This window comes from Hyposmocoma kahamanoa, unplaced genomic scaffold, assembly GCF_003589595.1.
Source record: "Hyposmocoma kahamanoa isolate Upper Pololo Valley unplaced genomic scaffold, ASM358959v1 185, whole genome shotgun sequence".
NCBI classification, from domain to species: domain Eukaryota; kingdom Metazoa; phylum Arthropoda; class Insecta; order Lepidoptera; family Cosmopterigidae; genus Hyposmocoma; species Hyposmocoma kahamanoa.
This window is the reverse complement of record NW_020653715.1, coordinates 1056988-1084082: the sequence shown is the minus strand read 5'-3', so window position 1 is coordinate 1084082 and position 27095 is coordinate 1056988. Positions and strand designations below refer to the sequence as shown.

The window sequence follows — 27095 nt, the reverse complement described above, 5'->3', positions numbered from 1 at the left end:
AGGACGGCTCATTTCTGAGTACTCTCGTCACTTACACCGGATCGTTCGGCTCCTCTGGTGAATCAATTGTGGTCGGTGCCCCCGCCGCCGGCAGATTGCTATCAGGCACGCGATCCCGATCACCCGCCCTACGCACGCGACGTCGAAACGACACAAAAGAATTTCTCGCCAACTTCGATGTCGACACCGACGAATTGAACGTGATTGTGTTTAGGGCGCTCTACATTTGAAACTCGAACGTCAATATCGGTACGGCTGGCGGCTATAAAGTTTGTAACGTTAATAATTTTTAATTCGGGGCCGTCATGCTTGATGATCGTCATTTGTTCTTGTGTTCGCAACTCTAATGATGGAAAATTATTCGCCACGTTATCACGTGCAGGAATGTTTTATTTGCCACCGACGTTACGAAGCTGCAAAGTTTAACACCTAATTTCAGTCCAGTGCCGGTTCATGCAACTATTTCTTTTGCATCTAATTAACAATTCTAATGTGGTTGTTTTTTTGTGTAAGCCGCAACACTTTCGAGCGGCCGTGACGTCCGCTGCCGGCAGCGGCGCGAATGCAAATGACCATCGATTTAGCGAGTGACGTATGGTGTGCGCGATTCTCGCCCCTTTCTTTCGCAACTACCCGCCTTGATTAACAAGTCGAATACGTGAATACGTTCCCCTTTCCTATTCGATACACGTAAATTGTGGAGCAATTTTTTAACTATGTCACAGTGACACGATAATTCCACCCCCTTACTTTCCAAAAGCTTTGAATATTCATAGGGCAAGAGCAATCAATAACGTGCCACAAAGAAATAGTTTTTGCGTGCGTGCACGCGATATTATATCGTATAAACAAATAATTTTCCATATTTTTTATTGTTATTCGGCAAATTATTGCTGAAGAATGACCCCCTTCGGTCAATAGGTAGATAAAATTTTAACATTTCCGTGACTGCCAGGCGTTACTCGAGTTTTTTCGAAGTATCCGTCAAAAATGCACTTCGAAATAGGAACAATAAAATGCGATCATATCGGGCTATTTTATAGTTTTGAAGATAAGAGCCTAAACTAAACTAAATTAATAGTCAAACCAAACATCTACATACTGCGTGATTTGACGCCTAACTGCGCCTATCCAGTTCTCTTTAACAATAACGCCATAGAAATAATTTAATTCATATCCATGCCAGCCCAGATCTCTTAACCTGGTTTATAAAAGGACCCCCCATAGGGAGAAACCTTAATCCTAACAAAAAATTGAATATAAATTATATAAACCAGATAAGATACTTTTAATTTAGTCTTTAGTAAGTACACTAACTCTATTTAACAGAAATTTTTAAAGTATAATAGTATGCGCAGGATTAAGTGGAGGATTAAAAATGGCACTGATTTATTAAAAGCTTCGAGAAAAAGGTATACAACCGGAAATGCACCACTTTGCACACGTCTATAACTCTACCAGCGTGAACAATGTCTGCTTAAAATTTCAACATATTGTTATTTACTTCAAATCACGAAATAAGAAACTAACACTCCTTTCTTCACCTAAATCACCTGTCCACACGACCAACGCCAATCAAGTCAGACCGTGGGTATGTCCCTTAAACAACCACCATGTTGACAACTTCGACGCTTCACAAAATGGCGTCACAAACAATGGAAGTTCGTTTTGACTAAATTAAAATTAAAAACTGGCGCTTATACCAGTGCCTTTCAACTATCATACATTGCCAGTCTGAATTTAAACGAAAATTTTGTCTGTCAACTAATTGTGATCCTGCACCAAAACAAAATCATTGATTGAAACCACATGTTGAACTTTAATATTAACGTGAAAAGCACGTATGACATACAAATGTTCCTTGACCACAAATTCAGATTAACAAAAGGGCACGATGCAAATTACAATACAACGCCTATGCCACGTCGAAGCATCAACATCTCTTAGATTGCTACTGCAACTTAAAATCTCAACATATAAGTACATTCCGAGCAATGTTTCCATCAAGCATCACTGAGCCCTATCTCTACATAACATCATTATTTTTTTCCACTCACGTACATGTAATTGTCCTTACAACGTGTGGAATAGCAAATCGCAGCCAGATCAAAGAGATTTTGCCTAACGTTATGGAAATTTATGTGTTTTATCGAAGTATCGGATGAATTCGTAATATTCTAATTGATTATTGCTGACGACTTCTGTTTGGACTACCAATGAGGTGAATAACGGATAACTTATACTAAAAATAGGTGTCTCATTTTTTGTACCTACGCCATTTACAAAACATGATTTGACAATTAGGTAAAAATGTGGAAAACCTCTCTATCCATCATGCTCTATGACACTTTGGCAGTTGAATGTCGCATAGATGCAAGTAACTGCCAAAAATATATGATAAAAAACAAAGTGAACATTAAATCCATTACAATGCGAACGTAGTGATTATTAAACCAAACCACGCATATATAGTTATTGTCTCGAAATTTGAGAGCATTATGACTTTAGATATTAATCTCTAAACCATGTCGGCCATGTTTTAAAAATTTACATCACGTTTTCTTAGTCATATCATAAGTCGTTAACTCTTGAATGGTGGTTTTGAAATATCTATAGAAGGACATGGTATAATGTACTTTGCATACTTTATTTATTTTTGTAAAGTAGAACGTGAGAAAAAATGAGGGCATTCAATACATTTGTCTCATTGAAACTCGGTGAAAGTCTCAAAATGTCATATCATAATCACTATTATGGTATAATTTAGACAAACGCGGAAGTTATTTGGCTTAGTCTTTTTTTACAGCTATAAAAAATTATACACCGCGATTTATATCGTGCTTAAAATATTTCGTAGTAATTTACATTGTCTGCATCGAAACATGCTTGATTCTTCGTCATCGCTTACAGTTAACATAAAAGTTATAAATAGGGGTGGATAAATAAATAAATCAGCCTCCTTTTTTATAGATATTTCCCGCGTAAATTAAACAAAATACTCGATTCTTAATTCGTTTCCATTTCCCGATAAAATTTACTTTACGCACCAATAAAACTGCTGAAAGAAAAACAACATCATTGCAACGCATTATGCGTTTTATAACCAATTTATCAAGGTTTAACTTGCCTTAATTCGCCACTGAATCTAAAGTAAATTAAACAGGAACATATTGTCGGTTTTAAAATAAAATTTAAGAATGTAATTAAGCCTTTGTGATCCTTGAAAATTAATGTAACTCGCACGTTCCTTTCTTGGACTCGTTAAACACCGCAATATAAATAAGGTATCAGTTTTCGTAAAAACTTAACGGATGTCTCGAGTTTTAACAAAATTTTGTTTACTCTTGTAACAAAAAATACTTGCAAAAGTTTTGAAAGGCAACTTCAAATGGCTTTTCTTGGATATTTTGATACATGTTTAAGCACATTCGTGTATTTAAAAACATGAAGGCAAAAAATTAACGACAAAATTCAATGTCGAATGAAAACTAAACACTCATTATCTAACTCCTGCTAATCATTATCTTCAAAAGATAAATTGATTTATTACTTAAACTGAAAAATGTCGCTTCCTAGAAATATTTAACAAATAACATCGCCATGTCTTTTGTGTCACGACATTGATCAATTTTCCTTATGTCTTGGAATTATAGAATAACCTTCATTTTACGATTGTTTTGTTTTTTATTTTAAAGATCTTTAGCACGATCTTTATGAATGAATCTTACTTTACATATCTTTCCCGAGATCCTACTTATAACTGATGGCCGCAGTAAACCAGGGGTATTTGAACCCGACTAATCCTATACGCATTTCAACAAACGTCTAAAACTAATTACCCGTCTTAATTAGACTAATGCTATCATACATTAGCGCCTAAACAGTGTCGTTCTATTGTGGATTCAGAGACAATATGTTGACAGGATGAATGGCCACAGTATGGCGAGCAGTTTTCGCGCGTAACTTTACTTGTTTATGGCAGCGCGCGCGCCGTTTTAGGATTACTGGCTAAGCCGATGAGTGCCCGTCCCCATTCAGCGATTATCGCGATATCTCCGCCTATTTTCATTGCACCGTCTTAATGACTCGCCTAATTTCAATTGTACCAAATATAACTCCCGTATTTATTACTTGGCAAGAGTTTAAACTAGTATATGAATCGTCGCTGCTACTGTGTAGGTATGTGTGTAACACTTTGAGGCAATTAAAGCGCTTGCGGAGATCAAAATTTGATATGAGGCAAATGCAACTTGTCAGACGGCGTGAATAAGATATATGACACTCTGACAATGTAGGCGTAACTCAGACACTTCCTAGTTTTTCTTTCAATGAATGGTTTAACAACGATTATCTTTACAATCACTAAACTTTACTAAGAAATACAAAACTATGTTTACAGTGGGATCCAAGGATGGCAATATGGGTCCCGGCTTCGGGCGACCAGACGGCGATGGTGACGAGCGTTTGACGCACATCCTTAGCGAGGCATCGCACTTGATGAAGACGCCTACTGGACAGGTTCACAACGATGATTCTAGAAGCAACGAAGACTCGAGTTCTCCTCGCACACAGTGCCCATCACCTTTCTCCAACAAGGTAAACATTTTACCTGGACCAAAAGAACCGTCTAAACTTTGGTACTACTGTACCTTTATTGCTTTGAATTCTATTAACTGCGTTAGCAACCATCATTCATTTGAGACCTTTAAAATAAAAATATTTATTTTTATTTTTTTTAAATATTTGCAGCCAAATTCAAAATAATTTATTTAAACGTTATTATATTTTTTTTTCAGGATTCGAGTCAGAACAGAAGGCTGAAGAAATACGAAAACGATGACATTCCCCAAGAGAAAGTGGTCCGCATATATCAGGAAGAACTGGCCAAGATAATGACCAGGAGAGTCGAGGACATGCGCCACAATCGCGATGGCTTCCCTGGGTAAGCTTCCATATACTTACATACCTATTTCAAGTAATACAATTCCATCGAAATTTGTATTAGTTAATATATTGAACTATTATTACAAAAGTAATAACTTAAACGAGGACAGCAAATCTAAAACTAAAATGCAGCATGTTTCCTCCATTTTTCAGCGGCGGCATGCCACCACACATGGAGCGACCCCCAGAAGATATCCGGATGGCGCTCGAAGCTTATCATAGAGAACTAGCCAAAATTCAACCTGGTGGAAACATTCCCAATCTGCACAACTTGCCAGGAATGCCACCGTTCCCAAATCTACTCGCTCTTCAGCAACAAGCTATGCAGCAAGCTCAAAACCAACACATGAACGGCTCAGGAGCGGTCCAAGATCTCTCACTGCCGAAAGAGAAAAACGCCAAAATGAATGGAATGACTGATAGTGATAAGGACAGACCAATAGACGCTGAAGAGGCTATAAGACACGCTGGCAGTGCATTCTCTTTAGTCAAACCCAAATTAGAACCGGGACAACAATCGACTGGTTCATCTGCGTCCAGCCCCTTGGGTAATGCGATACTTCCCCCAGCGATAACGCCAAATGAGGACTTCAGTAGTTCAGCAGCCGCTAGTCCCTTGCAAAGAATGGCATCAATAACCAATAGTCTCATTTCGCAACCATCCAACCCCCCTCATCACACACCTGCTCAACGATCGATGAAAGCTGTCTTACCGCCAATCACACAGCAACAATTTGATCTCTTTAACAATTTGAATACCGAAGACATAGTCAAGAGGGTAAAAGAAGCTCTGAGTCAATATTCCATCAGCCAAAGATTGTTCGGTGAATCCGTTCTAGGACTATCTCAGGGGTCCGTCAGCGACCTGCTAGCAAGGCCGAAGCCGTGGCACATGCTGACGCAGAAAGGCCGAGAGCCTTTCATTCGAATGAAGATGTTCTTAGAAGATGACAATGCCGTTCACAAGCTTGTTGCATCGCAGTACAAGATTGCACCTGAAAAGCTGATGAGGACTGGAAACTACAGCGGAGCACCTCGTAAGTATTTTGCAATCATGCAGTTATGACTGATTTTCTTTATACATTTACTTTAAAGGTTAGTTAAATTTGTCCACAAATCTAATGAAAACATTACTATTGTTGTTCCAGCATGTCCGCCCAACATGAACAAACCCATGCCACCGACGCAGAAAATGATTTCGGATGCCACTTCGCTGCTCTCCAAAATGCAGCAAGAGCAGCTACTGAGCGGCGCGCACCTGGGCCACCTCGGGCAGCCACCACCGCTGCTGCTCACTCCACCGGGCTTCCCTCCACACCACGCAGTGACGTTACCGCCGCAGCATCATGACAACAACAACAAAGAACATCGCAAACCTCCACCACCACCGCAACCACACCAGCCCCCGGTCATGCGTGCGCTGCACCAGCACATGTCACCCAGTGTGTACGAGATGGCCGCGCTCACGCAAGACCTCGATACGCAAACTATTACGACCAAGATAAAGGAGGCCCTCCTCGCCAACAACATTGGTCAAAAAATCTTCGGAGAAGCCGTCCTCGGCCTGTCGCAGGGTTCAGTCAGTGAGCTCCTCTCCAAACCTAAACCGTGGCATATGCTGAGCATCAAGGGCCGCGAGCCATTTATCCGTATGCAATTATGGTTGAGTGACGCCCACAATATAGATCGCCTGCAAGCCTTGAAAAATGAGAGGCGAGAGGCCAACAAGCGACGAAGATCTAGCGGTCCTGGTCAGGACAATAGTTCCGATACATCCTCGAATGACACATCAGAATTCTACCATTCAAGCTCGCCAGGACCCACGTCAGGGGCACCTTCGGCGAAAAAGCAAAGAGTACTATTCTCTGAGGAACAAAAAGAGGCTTTAAGACTTGCATTTGCACTGGATCCCTACCCAAACATGCAAACGATAGAATACCTTGCGACAGAGCTCGGTTTATCGACGAGGACTATTACCAATTGGTTCCACAATCACCGAATGAGACTAAAACAGCAGGCACCTCACGGCTTACCAGCTGAACCGCCAGCTAGGGACCAATCCTCGGCACCATTTGACCCTGTTCAGTTCCGACTTCTTCTAAACCAGAGATTGCTCGAACTACAGAAAGAGAGAATGGGTCTGGCTGGGGTTCCGCTGCCGTATCCCCCATATTTTGCTGCGAACTCAAATTTTGCTGCGCTTATCGGCCGTGGGCTGATGCCCCCTGAGCAAGTGAAAGACCAAACCAGCGGGTTAGATCTGTCCATGCCTCTGAAGCGCGAACCGGACGGCGACGACTTTGAGGACGACGACATAGAGAGCAACATCGGCTCAGAAGACTCACTGGATGATGGGGAAAGTAAGACTGAGCCGAAAGCGGCGTCGACGCCCGCCGGTAGCGGGCGATCCAGTAGGAGGAAACCCGCTGCACCACAGTGGGTCAACCCTGACTGGCAGGATGAAAAGCCACCACGTAACCCTGACGAAATCATAATCAACGGCGTGTGTGTGATGAGAAGCGACGACTTCAAAAGAGAAGCTGAGGAGACGGTTCGCGTGGAGCCCTCGCCAGTGCCGAGGGAACCTTCCCCCGCCGTGTCCCCCGCACCGCGTACCCCTCACACCCCCCACACGCCAGTGACGCCGCGAGCGGCGCACACCCCTGTGGAAGAAGTGTTGTCAGACGACAAGATAAAGTCCGAAACCGACGACGACAGATGGGAATACTAGACTAGTGAATTTGTGTGATAAAACTCTTGCCGAGTGTTAGTAGTGGGATTTTTACGGGTCCGAGAGTGTTAGCTTAGACGTGTAGTGTACCATATCACGGTTGGCCGGTTATTTATTGTTAGTTAAGTGATCCATCGAATGGACGGGACCGTGTCCGGTAGTCGAGTGCGAGTACTGTAGTTAATGTGTTTTTATTATGATTCGATTGTAAGGCCAAAGACTTTGTAAATATCCTTAGCTCGTTTTCGTGATATGCCAGGCATACGTCCTGCGCGGGCGGGAAAAACTTACGATACAAAAGTTGCATTTTGCTTTAATTTTTTATTTAGTGACGAGACGGTACCCTGACTAGGTACAAACATCTGATTATTTTTAAGTTAGGCTTCGATTCGATTGATGTAAATAAACATACCAAATATTTTATCGAATTGCGCGAGCCACGGTTTTTGTATATACGTAGGATAGCGGTACGTTATTGTGTAAGATAATTCGTTGCCGATAATTTAGGGGTAGGGAAGTTCAATTTAATTGTTAATGAAAATTTGAAAGTGCAATCAGAATGTAAATTTAAGCTATGATCTATACTGACCCCAGTTGAAAAGTATTATTATGTTTATATGAACCGGTGAGGTTTAAAATATTATAATCGGGTTATAAGTTTTGCAATTAAATTATGAATGTTTATTTTATACTATTGTATGTTTTCTATACATTATTTTGTATTAGCCAACGAGGGACCGCTCAAGTTTGTGATTTATTTACATTTAACCACATATTTTTTTTCTATTTAGCTTTCATAGACTCAATAGTCCTAGACTCTGTAGTTCTGTTTCTTTTATACATTTTTTTTAGAAAACGTACAAATCTAGACACAAAATACGATTAAGCAAATAATGTATTGCTTGTGGTTATAGTTTTTATTTTATTTTAGCAATAAATTTGCTTTTAATCTAATTTGACTTTTTTGTTTTTTTTATATATTTTCCTTACCTTTTTCTTAGGGGATAATTTAAGTAAAAATGTATATTTGAAGGAACCATACTCCTTGCATCACAATGTATATAGTTATATTCAGTTAATGTAAATAAACTAAGCGAAATGCCACATTTAGGTAGTAAAAAGCCTAGTTAATAGTGCATAGGACACCCAAAATAAAATTACGTAAAAGGGTAATTCATGATTAATCGAAAATTTTATGTCAATCATGTATCGGACGAGTATTAAATTATTAATAGTTTTTAGGCCCCGATTTTCGAAATTCAATATTTGAAAAATTTAAGAAAAACAATACAGTTTGGAAAAATTTTCACGACTCTTGAAATTTTTTCAGAATGCGTAAGAAAGTCTTTTTAAAAACATTCAGATTTAGAAATACCAAACTTCATACATATCGATGTTTTAACCCAGTAAGCTAGAATAAGTGATAGCAAGTAATAGTTCAATATTATAAAAAAAACCTTTTTAGGCTGTTTAACAGTTAAAATTTCGTTCTAACTCCAAAAATTTTTTGACTTCCATTTTTTAATTTCTAAAATAGATGTAATTTAAAATTCTTTTTTATATTTTTGAGCTTTTGCTTTTGAAAGAATATTTATAATAATATTATATTGTTATTATTAAATGGTGTCTCCAATATGTTGTACGCATTGTCACAGCTACTTACTATCGGGCGGTATTTTTACACTAACGCCATAGATTAATTCCAATACAGATTGTTAAAATACCAAATATTATATTTAACAAAAACCATTCATTTAGCTAAAGCCGATCCAATTTCAGTCACTTCTTAATTTCTTTCCTTAGATAGAAAGTTAAAGTGTACACTAGTGACGAATAGATATTCTGAAAAGCCGACATAGAAGCTACGCAGCTAAGGTTTAATTTTCAGTGTTTACACACTGTACAACGTGCAATATATTCACGACGCCCACTGTCGTATACTTAACCACCTGTATTTCATTGTTATGTTGATGTTAGCAAATAATGTACAGGTTTAGACATAGCCACTTATATATTATATTATATACGTTACATATGTCGTACCGATATAGCTTAGTAATTATATTGTTCATATCATAATTATAACTAACGCTGAACAATTGTCTTCTTTCTGAACAATTTCTAAAGTTAATAAATTAAAAATAAAGAAATTGCTAATCTACGATGGTTTTCATTTCACCTACATAATAGCCTAAACACATTCTTTAGAGGAGAGCAGTGTTCGACAGTGGAAAGTACATGGTTGAAATATAGATTATATCTTTGTTTCGTAGGTAAGCAAATTATCTAGATGTCGTCATACAGATTAAATTCTACTGCTTATTCGTAAGGCAAATTTCCTTGAGAAGAACGAGCAAGAAACTCTAGGGGCTGGGGCTGCACTGTGTAAATAAACATTTGTATACATTAACATTTACAATATTTATTTCAAATATGCAAACAAACCACTCGCATTAGCTAAACGGGCCACTACCACGAACTTTTGCTATCCAAATACGGTCAAATAAGACACATTGTAAAGAATGACAATATAATTACTTACGACTCTATGCGATATTATTAAAAAGAATCCAACAAAGATAACTTAAAAGTTGATTATTGTTAATCAATAAAATAAATATTTCGAGTTCTTAGGTTTTCGCGATTGTTACACATAGGAAATGAAACTATTTTTCCGGATTTCAATCGCGTATATTTGTTTTTCAAACAAACCGACGTTTCGGGCCCTTTACAGGTCCCATGGTCACGGTGGACTTGACATGGTCATGGTCAACCGTGACCACCGTGTTGTACAGTGTGAAAACAAATATACGCAATTTAAATCCGGAAAAACAGTTTCATTTCCTAAAAATAAACATTGACAAAATAGGGCGCGAAGTGTATGTATGTTTTCAATAAATAGAGACCCGTGCCCAAAACTGTAGCAAATTACATACCGTGACACAATACACGTGTACATACATACCGTCAGATTATCAATGCAATTATCTTTTTTACGTATAATAAGATCATTGACTGTAACAAAATGTCTAGGCGTTAATAGAAACCTAACAAGCGAAGCAAGCTAAGATTCGAAACTAGAAAACTAAGCGTAGCGAGAGTTTCAAGACAGGAGACGCAAAACAACTTTGCTGCCGGGCGAAACACACAATTTTTCACCTCAACGGAAAATGAAAAAAAAAAAAGGAAAATGATAGATGGAGAAGAACACTTGAACTACAACAAATCAGTTATAATAAACAAAATTAGTTATCGTTGTCAATTTAATGTCAACAATAATAAGAATAAAATATTCCAACGGATTTATATTATACATAAATAAAGTACGACAGATCGTGTACTTCAACGTGCCATTATGTTTTTTTTTTCATCGAAAGAAACAGGTAGGTGCACCACACCACAGTCCAACTTCAAGTTCGAATTTCAAAATCATCACCATCATCGTCAACCTGTTTAGTGGGACGTCCCACTGCTGGGCCCTGATCTCCTCTAAAAAGAGCTTTTTTAGAGGAAATTCAGGTGCAAATAGGTGTGAGTTGTGTTGGATACGGCCACCGAACATTTTTTTACGTTGTGGTGACTTTATATTAATTATATGAAAATAATTTTGTCTTTATTTGATGTTTGTTTGCGTTATGTGTGAGTGATCGACCACGTAGAGCTGCCATGGTCGGGTCGGGCTTAAAATCAGGGTTGAAATCAGGGCAAAATGATTTCAACATTTCTCAGAGCTCATGTCCGTCCCACACAAATTTAAACATTTTTTTATTTATTTAGAATTAATATTTTTTTATAATACCGTAAATTGTGTTTTTCTCATTTCTGTAACATTTTTCATTTATGTGAAAATAAATTATTTAAATAGGTTAAAAAAATATTGCTGATTGTATCCAACACAAGACAGACGTTTGCGCGGCGTCTAAAACCCATGTGTGTCGCATACCCTGCACCTTAGGTAAAGCCGGCATTGATTCTCTGATTTGGTCAACACAATCAATACAATTAAACGACTATCTTTTAAATTTAACAATAACATTAGTGGGATTCATACTCAGTGTTAAGGTTGACTTAGCTTTAACGGAGATCCGTATTCTACACCCAACCGTACTTCAATATCTTCAGTTAACTTCGTAGCTTTTTCGTTAAAATAACGAACTATATATTGGTCACTTGCACCATCTAATTAACATAACTTAAATTTATTACATAAAATAAAATAAGCTGTAGATTGTCGCACTATTTATTTTAGACCCTTTGTCGAGACAATCTAAAGTAAAACAACAAGAAAAAACAAATTTATTTAGGAAACTGAAAACAACAACTATTAACTAAAACAACAACAGCTACTACGTTTAAACAAAACTACTCTACCTCTTCTATGACAGGACCGTCCTTTTCTGCGCGTGAACCAGATCCGACATGGAGTTTCTTCATCAATGGAGCACAAACTTTGTTAATTTCCTGGAATTTGTCTTCATATTCACATTTTTCAGCTAAACTGTTACCATCTAACCAACGCAACGTTTCTTCACATTTACGTTTACCCATAGAACATTCGTTTTCACTCAGTTTACCGCCACTTTCGTCTAAAGCCTGTTTAACTCCAAAAACATACGTCTCAAGCTTATTCCTAGCTGATACTCTCTCTCTTTGCATATCATCTTCTTCTTTATATTTCTCAGCATCAGATAACATTCTGTCTATGTCAGCTTGTGACAGTCTTCCTTTATCATTCTTTATAACAATATTCTTGCTTTTACCAGTGCTGTTTTCTTTAGCTGTCGCATTGAGTATCCCGTTCGCGTCAATATCAAAACTGACATCAATTTGTGGTATACCTCTAGGAGCGGGTGGTATACCAGTCAAATCAAAAATTCCTAACAGATTATTATCTTTAGTCATCGCTCTTTCCCCTTCGTAAACTTGAATAGTTACCGCTGGTTGGTTGTCACTGTACGTCGTGAAGGTTTGGGAGTGGGTGCAAGGGATTTTAGCATTCCGTTCGACGATTTTGGTCATCACGCCTCCTGCTGTTTCTATGCCTAAAGACAAAGGCGTAACATCGACAAGTAGGACAGATTGTATTTTAGAATCTTTGTCTCCAGACAATATGGCAGCTTGAACAGCGGCTCCGTATGCAACGGCCTCGTCAGGATTAATCGAAAGATTTAATTTTTTTCCGTTGAAGAAATTCTGAAGCAAATTCTGAACTTTTGGAATACGGGTCGAACCACCCACCAGAACAATATCGTGAATTGAGTTTTTATCCAACTTAGCGTCTTTAAGGGCTTTCTCCACAGGTTCTAAGGTTACTCTGAAGAGATCTGAATTGAGCTCTTCGAAACGAGCACGTGATATGCGACTATAGAAGTCAATGCCTTCATATAGAGCGTCAATTTCAAGAGTAGCTTCAGTGCTTGATGACAAAGTTCGCTTAGCCCTCTCTGCAGCTGTTCTCAATCGACGTAGAGACTTGGGATTACTCCTAAGATCTTTCTTATGTTTGCGTTTAAACTCTTCAGCCAAGAAAGTCACCAGTCTATTATCAAAATCTTCACCACCCAGATGTGTGTCTCCAGCTGTAGCCTTTACTTCGAAGATAGATCCTTCATCGATAGTAAGGATAGATACATCAAATGTACCACCGCCTAGATCAAAGATCAAGACATTCCGCTCTCCTTTCAAGTTTTTGTCAAGTCCGTAAGCTAAGGCAGCGGCTGTAGGTTCGTTTATAATGCGCAGAACATTCAACCCAGCGATGGCTCCTGCATCTTTAGTCGCTTGCCTTTGAGAATCGTTGAAATAAGCAGGAACCGTGATTACAGCATCACGAACTTTGGTTCCGAGGTACGCTTCTGCGATCTCCTTCATCTTTATCAGCACCATGCTACTTATTTCTTCTGGAGCGAAAGTTTTAATCATTCCTTTGTATTCTACTCGGATTTTTGGCTTCCCACCTTCGTTAACGACTTTGAACGGCCAATGTTTTAAATCTTGTTGGATCTTAGGGTCATCGTACTTGCGTCCTATCAAGCGTTTAGCATCGAAAATAGTGTTACTAGGATTTAAAGCTACCTGATTCTTTGCAGCGTCTCCAATCAAGCGTTCAGTGTCGGTAAAAGCAACATAGGACGGTGTTGTACGATTTCCTTGGTCATTCGCTATGATATCGACGCTCCCGTGTTGCCATACACCCACGCATGAATATGTAGTCCCCAAATCAATCCCCACTGCTGGCATATTTGAATATTACACTTTTCTCACTTCGTACAATTTTTCGTATAAACTTGTAGACAAAGAAAATGAACAAATCATTCCAGTGACGCTTTATGTTTAGTATTTTTTTATTTTTTAATATATTAGACGCCAGTATCAATATAATAAAAAGCTGGTAACTATAACTGAACTCACAAAGTATGTATATCGACTGTGAACTGGCAACCAGTACTATGTCAATTTTGACAACTTTACAGGTGAAGAAAAAATCATTTAAATAGCATCTAATTTATTAAATAAAATTACATGGTGTACATACGTACAGGTGTAATATTAATATTTAAAAACTACGTATTTTTATTTAATAAATCAAATGCTATATAAATAACGCAAACATTTTTTTTCTTCACCTGTAAAGTTGTCAAAATTGAAATAGTACCGATGACCAGTCCACAGTCGATATGTGTATTTGATTGTCATCATCTGGCTCTGTCTAAAAGTCAATTATCCCAAGTTAAGAAAATATCAATATAAACTTTAAAAATTACACTGACAGCTAACGTCAAACTACATTTTCAAAACAGTGAAGCGTCAATGCGAATATTTTGTAAAATTACGTTAAACGTAAAAATACAGCCATAAATTAAACCTTTTCAGAAAGCTTTTAAATGTCGAAACATATAGAAAGAAATTAGACACTTATTATAGGATAAAAATCACAATAACTGGAATATAATCGGATCATAACATCATTGCCAAAGGCAATAATTTCTAAAAAAATCTAAGATGCGGTACGCTCAGCTCGTTGTTGGACCTGCTGGTAGTGGTAAAGTAAGTTAAACACCAATATTTGCCAAATTTCAGGGCTAAAGTGAAATTGTAATTTGAGGTTATATTGATTTTGTATGCTCAAAAAAGCAAAGACTACATGCTTTTTCGAAAACACGTAATTAACAACAAGAAACCAATAGTAAAGTGTCATTGAATCATAGAAAAATAAAAAAATCTTTTAAATGCTTTGGGTCCATCGAAATAAAAAAAATTATAACCGTATTTGCATAATAACCCCTTAAGTATTTTAATAACCGGCACCGCACTGAGTCCTTAATGAATTAGTCTTTCCACCCTGACGTTGGCGAAATTGTCGCGCAAAACGACAGAACCATATGTATATGATAGTTTTGTAAAAATATAACTTCTGCTTTATAATGTTACAACCCCATCTATACCATATCGGTAAACACGCCAATTCCAAGTTGAGGGACGCTCGCGTTTTGAACTCAAAGATTGACTGGAAAATTCCGAAAAGAATCACTGAGAAGAGAATCTATAACAACAGAGTACATACTAAGACTATTACAAAAAGAAATTGTTTTTTTAATAAACTTTCTATACTAAACTGCCCCAGTGGCCAAACGGTTACCACACCGGACTGCCACGCAGAGGTCCCAGGTTCGATTCCCGGGCCGGGAGAAATAGTTGTATGGCCTACATTTAGTTCTCTCGTGAGTTTGGGTGTAATTTGTGGTTGTCTATGTGTGTGTCCATGGCACCCGCGACACAGGGTTTCCCTAGTGCGGGGCTATGTTGAGTGTGTGCGTTATTATTATTATAACTAAACAAATAATAAAATAAATATTTAAAATTTAATTTTCGTTTAATGTTGACATAAGTTGTTAAAAAACTTTCAATGACTGTCAATTTGTCTCTTCGTAGCACTGAGTTTTCAAACCCTGACATTGGTCGAATTGTCACGTAAAATGATGGAGCCTTATCTTCATAGTACTTGTCAATAATGTTATTGTACTTTCTTCCATTCCCTAGTCTACATACTGTTCCACAATGGTAAAACACGCAACACACGCCAATCGCATAATAGAAGTAGTGAATCTAGACCCGGCAGCAGAACACTTTGACTATGAGCCACTTGTGGACATCAGAGAGCTGATACACTTAGATGACGCCATGGAAGATGAAGAGTTACAGTTTGGACCAAATGGTGGACTTGTTTTTTGTATTGAGTGAGTTGAAATTAAAATCTAGTTACCCTTTCTATACACATACACCCTGTTTAGGAGTAGTGGGAAAATCAGATTCAAAGTAAAGCAAAATAAAAATTGTAATTTAAAGAAAAACTAGCTAAGACAGAAAAACAGAAACTAACACACCATAGGCAAAAATACATAAACAATGAAAAATAGAAAATAACTAAGTAAAAATATTTATATCTGCCCCATCCATTAGCTGATCCACTACACACCCGCAAAACTCAAGATAGGCACTACTCTAATATTGTACAATGTTGAGTTACGCAAAACCAGTATGTTACACTATCTAATGTTACTCATGAATGATGTTCAGGGGTGCAGGAAAGAAGCCTCCGGTCACTATGATAGCAAGCATTGTAATATATGCCATTGATACAATATTAAGAACCTAATGTCAAGTGGGAATCTGACCAATTTACCATGTTTATGATTATCTTAAAAGTCAATACACAAGGACAAATCCTTGAATCGTAGGAAAGAAGTAGGTAAAAACTCTTTATATGAATCAATAATGTTCCTCACATTAGTGACCTGGACTTATCAATATATCCATCGAAGTATATTGCATCGAAATATGTTGTTCTTGTGCATGTCGCAAGCTGTCATGTGTGTGTCTCACAACTGCATTAAACCAGCATCATGTAACTTAGTATACCTTTTATATAAAAGCCAATGTTGCGCACAAGTAGATACTTAAGACAAGAATGTAAATGCTAAACTACATAAAATACAATTACCCAACTTCCAGGACACTCCTCGAAAACAGTGATTGGTTAGAAGAACAACTAGGTGATGTAGATGACGACTATGTCCTCTTTGACTGCCCAGGTCAGATCGAGTTGTACACACACTTGCCTGTCATGCGAAGGCTGGTTGATCAGCTGGAGAAATGGAATTTCAGAATATGCGTAGTGTTTATGATTGATTCACAATTCATGGTTGATGGAGCCAAGTTTTTGTCAGGTATTTGTTTTTAATTTATATAGCCTTACAATAATAACTAGCAATATGTTCAATAATTTTTATGAGACCTGAAGAACACATGCATTCTGCCAAATACAGTATTACGGAAATGCACAAACAGACTTAAACACATTGTTAAAGCTAAATAATCCAAGCCATCTACTTATAAGAGAGACCCATGCCCGGCAGTGGTATGTCAGTGCATTAACATTGTAGCATAACTGAGAGCAGTGAAGACTTGTCGGAGAATAGTTAGAATCCCTGTGAAATGGACCTAAACATGCTTAGTAGCAATACTGCTTGCTAACAGTGAAGGAAAACATGGTGGTGATAAATGCATTTGTCGTAATTGTCAATTTTTATATGGCTTAAATTGTTCTTAATTTTTGTAATAATTATTAATACAAAGATCGAACACAGAACAAATTCCTTTGGTCCGGCCGGATTCGAACCGACGTCTTCTAGCATACGGTGTCAGACGTTATACCAACCAAGCCAGGGAACGAACCAGCGGACCTCACGAATTTTTCTATGTGTTTGTTGTCGTTTCTTTATATTCGGTTTTTTCAACGACTTTTTAGCCGTAGCGCCATCTATGAGAAATCTTAAGTATTTCGGCACCCAGTCAGATACCTTTACAGCTACCAGCCCTGGGTAGAGATGTCGCTATTCATTGTATTTAATTTTAATTTTTGTATTTTTAGGCACAATGGCAGCACTTAGTGTGATGGTGAATCTAGAACTTCCACATGTAAACGTCCTCACCAAAATGGACTTGCTTAGTAAATCTGCAAGAAAACAGTTGGATGAGTAAGAATAATATTAACCAGCTTTTTCTCTAACATTATGCACAAAAACAGCATCTTTTGCCATGCACATAGACCAGTAATTTAAGAGGACTGGTAATCGTGATACAAGACAAGTATTGGTACACCAGATGTCGCGATGAGTATCAAATAGCCTATTTTGTAACTAATTGACGAATTACAATTTATCAAAGCTTCTCTCATTTCTTGTGATAACGCTAAATGACGCTTATGGCACAGATTTGAACAACGGAGTGTCAACTGTCAGCACGGAGCTTATTTCACACCCGCGCACGGTGATTCACGCTCCATACTAAGGCGGTCATAAATACGTAACTCCGAAATTATTATTATTTTTTTATTTTATTACGTTAAAATATGATTAGGTAAACGTAAATTAATAAAATTATACATTTTAAAAAATATTTGACAATATTTAGGTGTAAAAATGTCTCGCAGTAATTTTGTTTTTAGACGATGTATCTAAAACATTTTATACTGCGACTTTTAATGGTAAAACTGTGTAAATAATGATTATTTGTATTAACAATAACCACAAATGAATAAATTAAAACAATAAAAATACATAAAAAAGTTCATTTTACAAAATACAAACAAAACACAAATTATACCAAAATACATTAAATCTCAACAATATTAACTTTAAATACATAACAAGTCTAATACAGCTTTTGACAGTACACCTTTTTTTTTAACAGGTAACTTTCGTAGACCTGTTATGAAGGGATCTGAATGAAGAAGCAGCCTATTTACTAAATCTGTGTTGGTCACAATGCGACTCATTTTACGCGTATGATTTTTTCTAAAAGACTTGATGTATTTGTTAGTCGCTTCAGCTGCTTCTTCAGACAACTCTCCGATTGACAACAAACCATAATCTATAACATTAGCACCATGAATTAGAACTTTGTGAACGGAAGCAGGCATGTTATACCACGGATACTCGGCAACTAACTGCCGAGCCGTCTCTAAAGCGAACTCTTCGAAGTTCGTCTTATTAATATTATATCCCGAATTTAAACATTGAAGGATGATCCAGCAACGATCTAGGAGATCCTTCTTGATCCCAGTAATTTCAGCGGAAATTTCTGAATTCGAGAAAAACCGCCTGGCTGTATTACCATCGTTTGATGTTCCGCTTCCGCCACTTTTAGGCTTATCCACTATAAGCCCTAATCTTTCTCTAAATTGAGTCTGAACATATGATTTTTTTGCAGCAACAAGCATTTTGTCATTAGCGGACCTAGCTTGCCATTTCCTAACATCTAACTTGCACGCGACATGAACAAAATATTCAAAAAAACGTATTAACGCGTGAAGAGGTGATAAACCAAATTCATATTTACTCTCATCGACTTCCTTATTTAAACATTCGTCAATTTTGTTCATTTCACTGGGCAAGGCGTTACAAATAAAACATTTTGATGAAGAAACACCACTAAGTGCATTACACACTTTACCATCTACCATAGTAAGTTGCAAACAATGAGTAATGCGATATTCGCGATCTTCTTCCTTGAAAACAGTAGGCTGCAAGTTCCTTATTTTATCTTTAAAATGAGCTTCTTCCTCAACTGACACTGCAGTCGATTCCTTCAAATATCGGAGGCGTATAGGACGACAGTATCGAGTTGATGAAGGACGAGGATTTTTCCACAAAACTACTGAATTTTCTTTGTTATCTGTTGTCAAAACAAGCTGAAGTGGCACATACGAAGTAACAAACAGGCTACTGTCTTCAAGAGTGGAGTCAGAAAAACACTGTTTATATTCTGAATGCCCTGTCCATCGAAACCCCATTTCCCTATCAAAGATATCTTATCTAGAGACTCATTAGGTACACTATCCAAAACATCTTTTTGAGACTTGAGAATCCGATTGGCAGTATGATCTAATAAACTTTGAAGTTCGACTTCGGCGGATGATTCCGTAACAGTAATATCTGAAGGATAACAGTGTTTTTTAAATTCCACGACACTTTGGTAAGATGGGAAAATGGTTTTTGAAAACTTATTGTCTATAAATTTCTTTACTAATATATATTGATGTCGAGTTAACTGAGCTTCAACAATGAGCGATAAAACTTCGCTAGAATCGATTTCAGGACAAGACAAGCTATCGGACGCATTGAGCAATGACTGTACAAGAGAAGGGTCTTGGTTAGACAAACTAGCCAATCTTCTCCTTTTTGTACGTTTACTGGTGTCGTCAAAGTTAATTCTCGGACGGCCATGCGATGAAGAAGTTGATGGTTTAACTTCGTCAAAGCTCTGAGATACACGTAACTCAGTTCGCTGTACATCAATATTTTCAACGACATGCAGCCAATCTGAATATTTTTCTAAGAATTTAGATCTAGTACGATTCGACTTTGCCCAGTAGTGGGAAATTCGTTTACAAATATTCTTAATTTTAAGGCTTAAAGTCTCTAAATCAATATTTTCGATGTCGTCAGAAAGGGATGATGTTTCGGTCAAAGTGCTCAGGACGTGTTGCATTTTTTCATTTGGATTACCCACTTTAGAGTGCCAAATATCAAAAATTGTCATCCTCGATACAGAACATTTGAAAAATGTACCTAAAACAATATGAAAGCTGAACTTAAAAAAAAATTAAAAATTCAATACTATGGACATGCATACTTTGACACCCCTTTAAGCCAAGAAGAGGCAGCAAGATGCAAATGAAACTTATAGCTCTTAATAAGGACATACTCCTTATTCAAAAACCATATACCTCAGGTGCAGCTCAGCGCAGCCAAAAGTTGTAGGTCTAAAGGAAATTAAGTTATGCCAAAAATTTTCACCAAAAAACTGCCTTCAATAAAAAAATTATATAAAAAAAAGTATGCATAAAAAAAATTAAAAAAAATTGATAATAAAAGTACATACCATGCTCTTGGATCTCCATGCTTTCACAACACGTAAACACTTGATTTGGAATAGTGACACTCAAAAAACAAAGTGATTAAGTTTCGATGACTCACACGTGGTGATAATTAGTCTCGCGATGCGCTCACTTCCGATGCACAAAAGTGAATGATAACGTGACCTAATTACATTGATATTTATAGTTTTTGGAAGCTTGTTAACTAGTTACTAACTTAGTGAGTTGATCTAACCGGGATAAGCCAATGATTTTTTTTGATTTATGGCCTATGGGGGAATCACAGTGCCGCGCATCCCGCGCTTACCTAGATTTAGGTCACCCATCAGATAAATGCTCATTACAAAATAACTAGACCACTTATCCAAGTTCTGTAAACGGTACTGACTTTCTAAATAATTTTTCTATAAAAAAATTGTGATGTAGAAAAGCTAATATCTACAATGATCGTAGTAAAAACGAAAAGAAAATGTCAAAAATCATGATTTTTCAGAAGCATACTTTTACAAGAAATTACACCTAAATTCATAGAAATTTAATTAAAAAAACATTAAGCAAAGTCTATTTATTATAATTCAATAGAAATCTGGTATAATGCTTCGCAAAAATAAAACTAAGTTTTAAAACAAAATAAAGTTTTACAACACATTCAGACTATTAGTCCTGCTTTTTTTTAAGGAAACGAGTGCGTTTTGGTGTTGCAACAAATAAAATATTTCCTATACTTCTTTGTGGTCAAAAGTTGTTCAAACAAACATATATAACTCTATCATTATGAAAAATCGGTTTACAATCGTCTGGATGCGCCGAGCCGCCGTTGGTTCCGCGCCAGTAAAGACTTTTTCGGGCAAAATGGCGTAGAACCGCTGGTGGCTCCGCACCGTTCCAGGGGCTAGCAAGCCTTATTAATAAATTACTTACACTTGCACGGCCATGGATCATGCTAACCATACTACAGATCGCAACTCTGAAAATGGTAAAAATAGTCTGGAAGTAGTTTATAATATGTAAATGGCCATGGATATCAACTATTTCACCTTTAATATGAAACACACAATGCCATCTAATGATTGACATGAAAAACTGTCTACTTATATTTCATATCACAGAAATATTAAAAAAAACACGAGAAATGTACATCCTCACTGAATCTATCTACATAATAATAATAACGCACGACCTCAACATAGCCCCGCACTAGGGAAACCCTGTGTCGCTGTGCTATGGACACACACATAGACAACCTCAAAATGCACCCAAACTCACGAGAGAATAAATGTAGACCATACAAATATTTCTCCCGGCCCGGGAATAGAAACCTAGGACCTCTGCGTGGCAGTCCGGCACTTAGAAAAAATTATTTCCATCCGGCCGAACCGACGTCTCGCTATTCTAACTAAGCCACGGAACGAACCAGCGGATCTCAATTTTCTATGTGTTTGTTGTTGGATCTTCTATTTGGTTTTTTCAACGACTTTTTAGCCGTTGCGCCATCTACGAGAAATCTATGAAAGTATTTCGTCACCCAGTTGGGTACCTTTGCAACTACCAGCCCTGGCTAGAGATGTCGCTATTAACTGTAATAAAATTTTTAACGTATGTCGTACTCTACTAGATCTTTGTATTAATAATTATAACAAACTAGTAGAGTAAGTTCACAAAAAATTATTGAATATCATGGTGGTGAAATATTATGACATTCCATAAAAATGTAATTTGTTTATTTTTGTTACAGCCCCTTTCTTTTCCTCTTATAATAAATTTTTGTGGACCGAACCTTCTCTTTATTTTCGCCAAGGCTAGGCTACAAAGTCCTTGATCTCTGTAATGAAGTTCCCAGTGGTATTCAAGTTCAGGACCTACATTAATATAACGTCTTTCATTTTTTCCAGCTACCTAGATCCAGATCCGCACGTTCTCTTATCAGATATGCGTAACTCAAAATCGAAATGGCACGAAAAATACGCCAAGCTAACAGAAGCTATTGGCGAAGTCATTGACAACTTCAGTCTAGTACGATTCTACCCTCTTAATATCAAAGATGATGAGAGCATAGACAATATTTTATTGACCATAGACAATATAATACAATATGGAGAAGATGCTGATGTTAAAATCAAGGACTTCGATGAACCGGATCCGGAAGATGGCAATGTCGATGATAATAAATATTATGGTGAATAAATTATTTGGTACAAGTTTTTGTGTATTCATGGAGACCAATCGTTCAAGAAGACTACTAATGGCTGTACAAGATGGCGTAGTTGGGTATTTAGTGCTTATTGGTATACCAGATGTCGCGAGAAGTACCAAATAACAATTTTTGTAACTAATTTGTAAATAATTGACGAACTACAATTAATCAAAGCTTTTTAATTTCTAGTGATCAGTCATTCTCGGAGTAGTGTTCACTACTTTCTTTTTTCCGTGACAATTTTTATTATTTATAATATTATTTAATGTTCGAGAATTGTGTCGTGAAATATTATTTAATAATTACTCGATAATATACTTGAATATTGAAATAAAATTGCCACAAACAAACAAATCAACCAAATGGCGCTTATTGCACAGATTTTTATGAATATTGCTGGCTATTCTTTTATTTTCTTTTACGCCATCTGCCTTACTAGCAAGCGTTAATTTGTAAATTAGTTTGTAACACACAATGCCATATTGACACGCATATTTATCAAAATTTAGAAAAACATATTTTAGCACATTGTCAATATTTGGTGTCCACCAGGATGGCTGGACCAAACAAATAAGTGTTATTAGCAATTACACGGAGAAGATAAACTGTCTTTACAGAAGATAACTTTTTGTGGGGTTTGATTATTATTTTTTTAAATAACTATAGAAGTTTCTTAATAGTGAAAAACGTATGTTTAATTAGAAATCCTGACAGACACAATATTTGAATAACATTACAAGAAAACTGACTACTTATATTTCATATTAAAGATGAATTATGGATATATGTGTGAGTTAGTTGTGGTCTGTAGTGTGGAGATTCGCAGACCTCTCGAGTAATTGGCCATGGCGTATTTCATTTAATTCAGATATTTCCCAACAAAATAATAACGTCATTGACTGATTTTTTATATATTAAAGGGGCGTTCACATGGTTTTAGTGATCCAGCAGTAAAAAATCCTGTTTTTGTTTTGAGTGCAATCAGATCTAACCTAGGCCTTTCGTTCTCGAGATTCAGAAATGGTGCCGCCGGAATAAGCTTATTTCAGCGTGGACAGTAAAACACCGTAATAATTTCAAAACGGCGTAACGACTAAATCTAGTTTTTTACGACTAGAACCGAGTAATTCACGACTTTTTTTTAGTGTAATCAGGTCTAAGGTAGGTGTTGTGGTTCTCGAGATTGAGAAATGGTGCCGCTGGAATAAGCTTATTACAGTGTAGCAGTAAAACACCCTTATAACTTTTGAACGGCGGGCCGACTAAATCAAATTTTTTGCGATTTGAACCGATTAAATTTTTCTGGCAAGTCATTTCAAAAACTCGACCATGGTCACGCTGGAATAAGGCCTAATCGCGGACGAATGACGCGACTCTGATATATTCAAATAACTCATTATATACCTACTCATTGACGCTGCCGCGACGATGAAGGAAAACAGAGTGGCGCGGAGCCACCTGCCCGCAGCTAGTCGCTTATTGGAAAATAGCACTTATCATTGTAAAAATAAGAACCAATGTGAATCTTAAAAATAACATTTATTCTCACAAACATGAACATTGCAATATAAACTTATTAAGCTACACGTGTTGTTGATAAATGAACTAACATATTAAGCTAAAATTAATTTGCATTGCTTCTCAATTACAACAAACGTAGTGAGTAAATTACATTATATATTTTACGGTACAGTCGACTCAAAAAGTGATTTTTGAAAACCAATTAAGATTGCCTAAATCATTTTGAATTTTTGGAGGCGCTTTCACACGCTTGTAGAAACAGTGCAGTGACGCCACTGTAGCACTGCAGCGGCGGTGGCGCCACTGTTGTTTTTCATACAATATTTAAAAGCGCAGCACATGCTACTTTTGCAGTCACAATCAAATACAAACCAAATACAAAAATGTTTATTCACTCTCAACAAACAACTTAATATTAAAAGAGCATCAACATCATCTCAGCCCATTAACACCCACTGCTGGGTATAGGCCTCCTCTTTTGTACGCCAGCCCAATCGGTCCCGTGCTAGTCTCATCCAGTCTTCCGGCCACGCCGACGATATCGTCCATCGTCGCTCCTACTCAGCCTTGGTCTATCGGTCGTCGTCCCGCCCAGCAAACGCGGCTATGTGACAAATAGTCAAATATCCAATTTAAATAGCAAAAAATAGAGCACAAAATTCTCTTTTAAAAATAGATAAAATTATATAGAAACTAACTATGCATAGCTGAAATATCATTAAAGAATTTCAACATTCTAAACCTGGGTTATAGTTTTTTATGGTATCTCAAAAAATTATTTTGTCACTTAGCCACATTTTTTCCAATTTAGGCTCACGATCCGCATACCGACGTCTGCGAGTTTAGTGCGCTGTCGTTTCTTCACATTGGGTATACGGTCAACGAGGACAATGGCATGGCGCGCTCCGTTGCCCTTTGAGACCCGAGGCACTAGTGTCTTGAGAACAGGATGAAGTCAGTGACAACCTTGTACACTGACTGATCCAGGGTCAGGACTTGAACTTTGAAGATTCCTGGGCTTGCACATATAGTGCCCTTCTCGTATAACCTAAATGGGTCACTATAATCAAAACTTATGTAGAAAGGAGCGGGTTTTTGACACAAGATGTTGTCACGCCTGTTGAGATACCCGCTACGCCTCTGATCTACCCCATTCACTCCTACTCGCATCAGCCTTTTCATGGCCAGTGCGGTAGGTCCACCTCGGCGTATATACCTCTATCTTTACATATTGCATTCGACCTAAAATTTCGGACGACTGTACCTCGTGAAATTGGCTAGCGCAATTTTAAAAACTTCAGACATTAATTTTAAGCTCAATTTACTAAAGTGAAACTGAACGTATGCGACCCAAAAAATGCAGCTACCGTGCCGTGTCTAAACTAGATACGTTACACAGTTCAATTAAAATTCATTATTCTATGTACAATTTCGTTACAAACCTTCGCTTCCATTTCGTTTCCCGGCAATGTAAATTGAGCTTTGATTGTGATAAAAAGTATTACAACACAGGTGTACAGAGGGACTACTTAAAAAAACATAACCCGTCTTTCATTTGTAATATTTCTAAATAAATTATCTACCGAAATGGTCAATATTATTATATTCAAATGCATTTAAAAAGCATCTGTAACGGTTACACTTGTCCCGTTTCCCCTCAGAATCGGGTGGAAACGACATCACGGGGAACCGCAACGGAGCCTTTGAAAAGTGTGAAATAAATTTAAATTTAATAAAAGGAAGGACTTACAGCCAAGTGCTCAGTTTTACGGATTATGGCCAGTTTCTATTATAATAAAGTTAAATTCAGTTTTGTATTGTATCATAAAAAATTGGAGCGATTCTAACGTTGATTATACAATTGACATCAAGATATTTAAGCTGTCTCTAAAAAAAAAATACGCAACTGAATTATGCTTTATTCGACCGCGGCAAAATTTTTTTGTCCATCTGATTTTTTTGTTGATTATTACACAATAAATCATATATTTATACATCTAACATTTATTACAATATGTAATAATACTAATAATAATTGCATTTAATATTATTATTTCTTAAATTCATTGTGAGTACAAACTTAAGAAAGATGTTTAAATACAAATTATTGACTAATACGTCGATAATTTTAATTAACTATAAATATTTCAAATTTACGATAACACAAAATGCGTCGTCGTATATTCCCTGTTGTGGTGCTATTTACCCATCAATCAGTTTCAAGCAAAAACATTATCTAATCAAATTCTTACAATAAAAATAGAACACTTTAATAAAATTATCTACTTATTTTTAATAACAAAAGACGTTGATTCTGCTACATGATTAACAAAAAGTAAACTATCTCTAGTACGGTTACTTACTTCAATGAAATGTGAAAATAATTAATAGGACAGTGTAACACAAACAGTACTAAACTGTTCATTAGAAAACAGTACAAAATTTAACCTAAACAATCTCGTTTTATTAACGTGATACTAAAAGCTTGACTCTTATTTGTGGACATCATCATATTTAACTGTCGGGCTCTTATCAGTGTAGCCTCCTCAACGGTCCATCCATACCCAGCTTATTGACCTTTTTGTAGCTACTCACTTTCACACTCACACTGTCCTCTTTAAATATGGACTAATCACATGCTTTTAATATGACGAACCGAAATGCTTATTAGCTAAATTCGACTTGCCAATAACTTGGCTTTTAATCATAATTCGTAATGTGTATGACCAATGAGATAGCTTTAATATCACGTAAAATAAAATGAC

At 36.9% G+C, this 27095-nt stretch overlaps 3 protein-coding genes across 8 annotated transcripts in view; 2 read left to right on the top strand and 1 right to left on the bottom strand.

The window, feature by feature from the left end:
• Positions 1-7723, top strand: part of LOC113226279 (homeobox protein cut) — a 244866-nt gene extending 237143 nt beyond the window's left edge. For 2 of the 6 annotated variants that reach the window (XM_026458849.1, XM_026458844.1), the window contains 4 exons: positions 4400-4596; positions 4797-4942; positions 5077-5981; positions 6084-7723. In XM_026458849.1, the coding sequence (XP_026314634.1) occupies positions 4400-4596; positions 4797-4942; positions 5077-5981; positions 6084-7675 (2840 nt within the window). In that variant the 3' untranslated portion in view covers positions 7676-7723. The remainder of the gene's footprint in view (positions 1-4399; positions 4597-4796; positions 4943-5076; positions 5982-6083) is intronic. The other 4 variants (XM_026458847.1, XM_026458845.1, XM_026458848.1 and 1 more) reach the window with 4 other exon arrangements.
• Positions 7724-11911: 4188 nt separating this feature from the next.
• LOC113226245 (heat shock protein 68-like) lies at positions 11912-13987 on the bottom strand. Its single transcript, XM_026458806.1, has one exon. The coding sequence runs from the start codon at positions 13913-13915 to the stop codon at positions 12038-12040; it is 1878 nt and encodes a 625-aa protein (XP_026314591.1). The 5' UTR covers positions 13916-13987; the 3' UTR covers positions 11912-12037.
• A 517-nt stretch (positions 13988-14504) lies between these two features.
• On the top strand, positions 14505-22984 carry LOC113226264 (GPN-loop GTPase 3). Its single transcript, XM_026458828.1, has 5 exons — positions 14505-14722; positions 15716-15912; positions 16688-16902; positions 17607-17712; positions 22508-22984. Exons 1-5 carry the CDS (start codon positions 14678-14680, stop codon positions 22797-22799), a joined length of 855 nt encoding a protein of 284 aa, XP_026314613.1. The 5' UTR covers positions 14505-14677; the 3' UTR covers positions 22800-22984.
• The last annotated feature ends 4111 nt before the right edge of the window (positions 22985-27095 follow it).

What these genes read in the sequence shown, in the direction of transcription:
- LOC113226245 (XM_026458806.1), bottom strand. Translation starts at nt 13,915, where the DNA reads ATGCCAGCAGTGGGGATTGATTTGGGGACTACATATTCATGCGTGGGT.
- LOC113226264 (XM_026458828.1), top strand. Translation starts at nt 14,678, where the DNA reads ATGCGGTACGCTCAGCTCGTTGTTGGACCTGCTGGTAGTGGTAAA. An exon ending in GACCTGCTGGTAGTGGTAAA is followed by an intron (nt 14,723 to 15,715) that starts GTAAGTTAAACA and finishes TCCATTCCCTAG; the next exon opens with TCTACATACTGTTCCACAAT. An exon ending in TGGAGCCAAGTTTTTGTCAG is followed by an intron (nt 16,903 to 17,606) that starts GTATTTGTTTTT and finishes TTGTATTTTTAG; the next exon opens with GCACAATGGCAGCACTTAGT.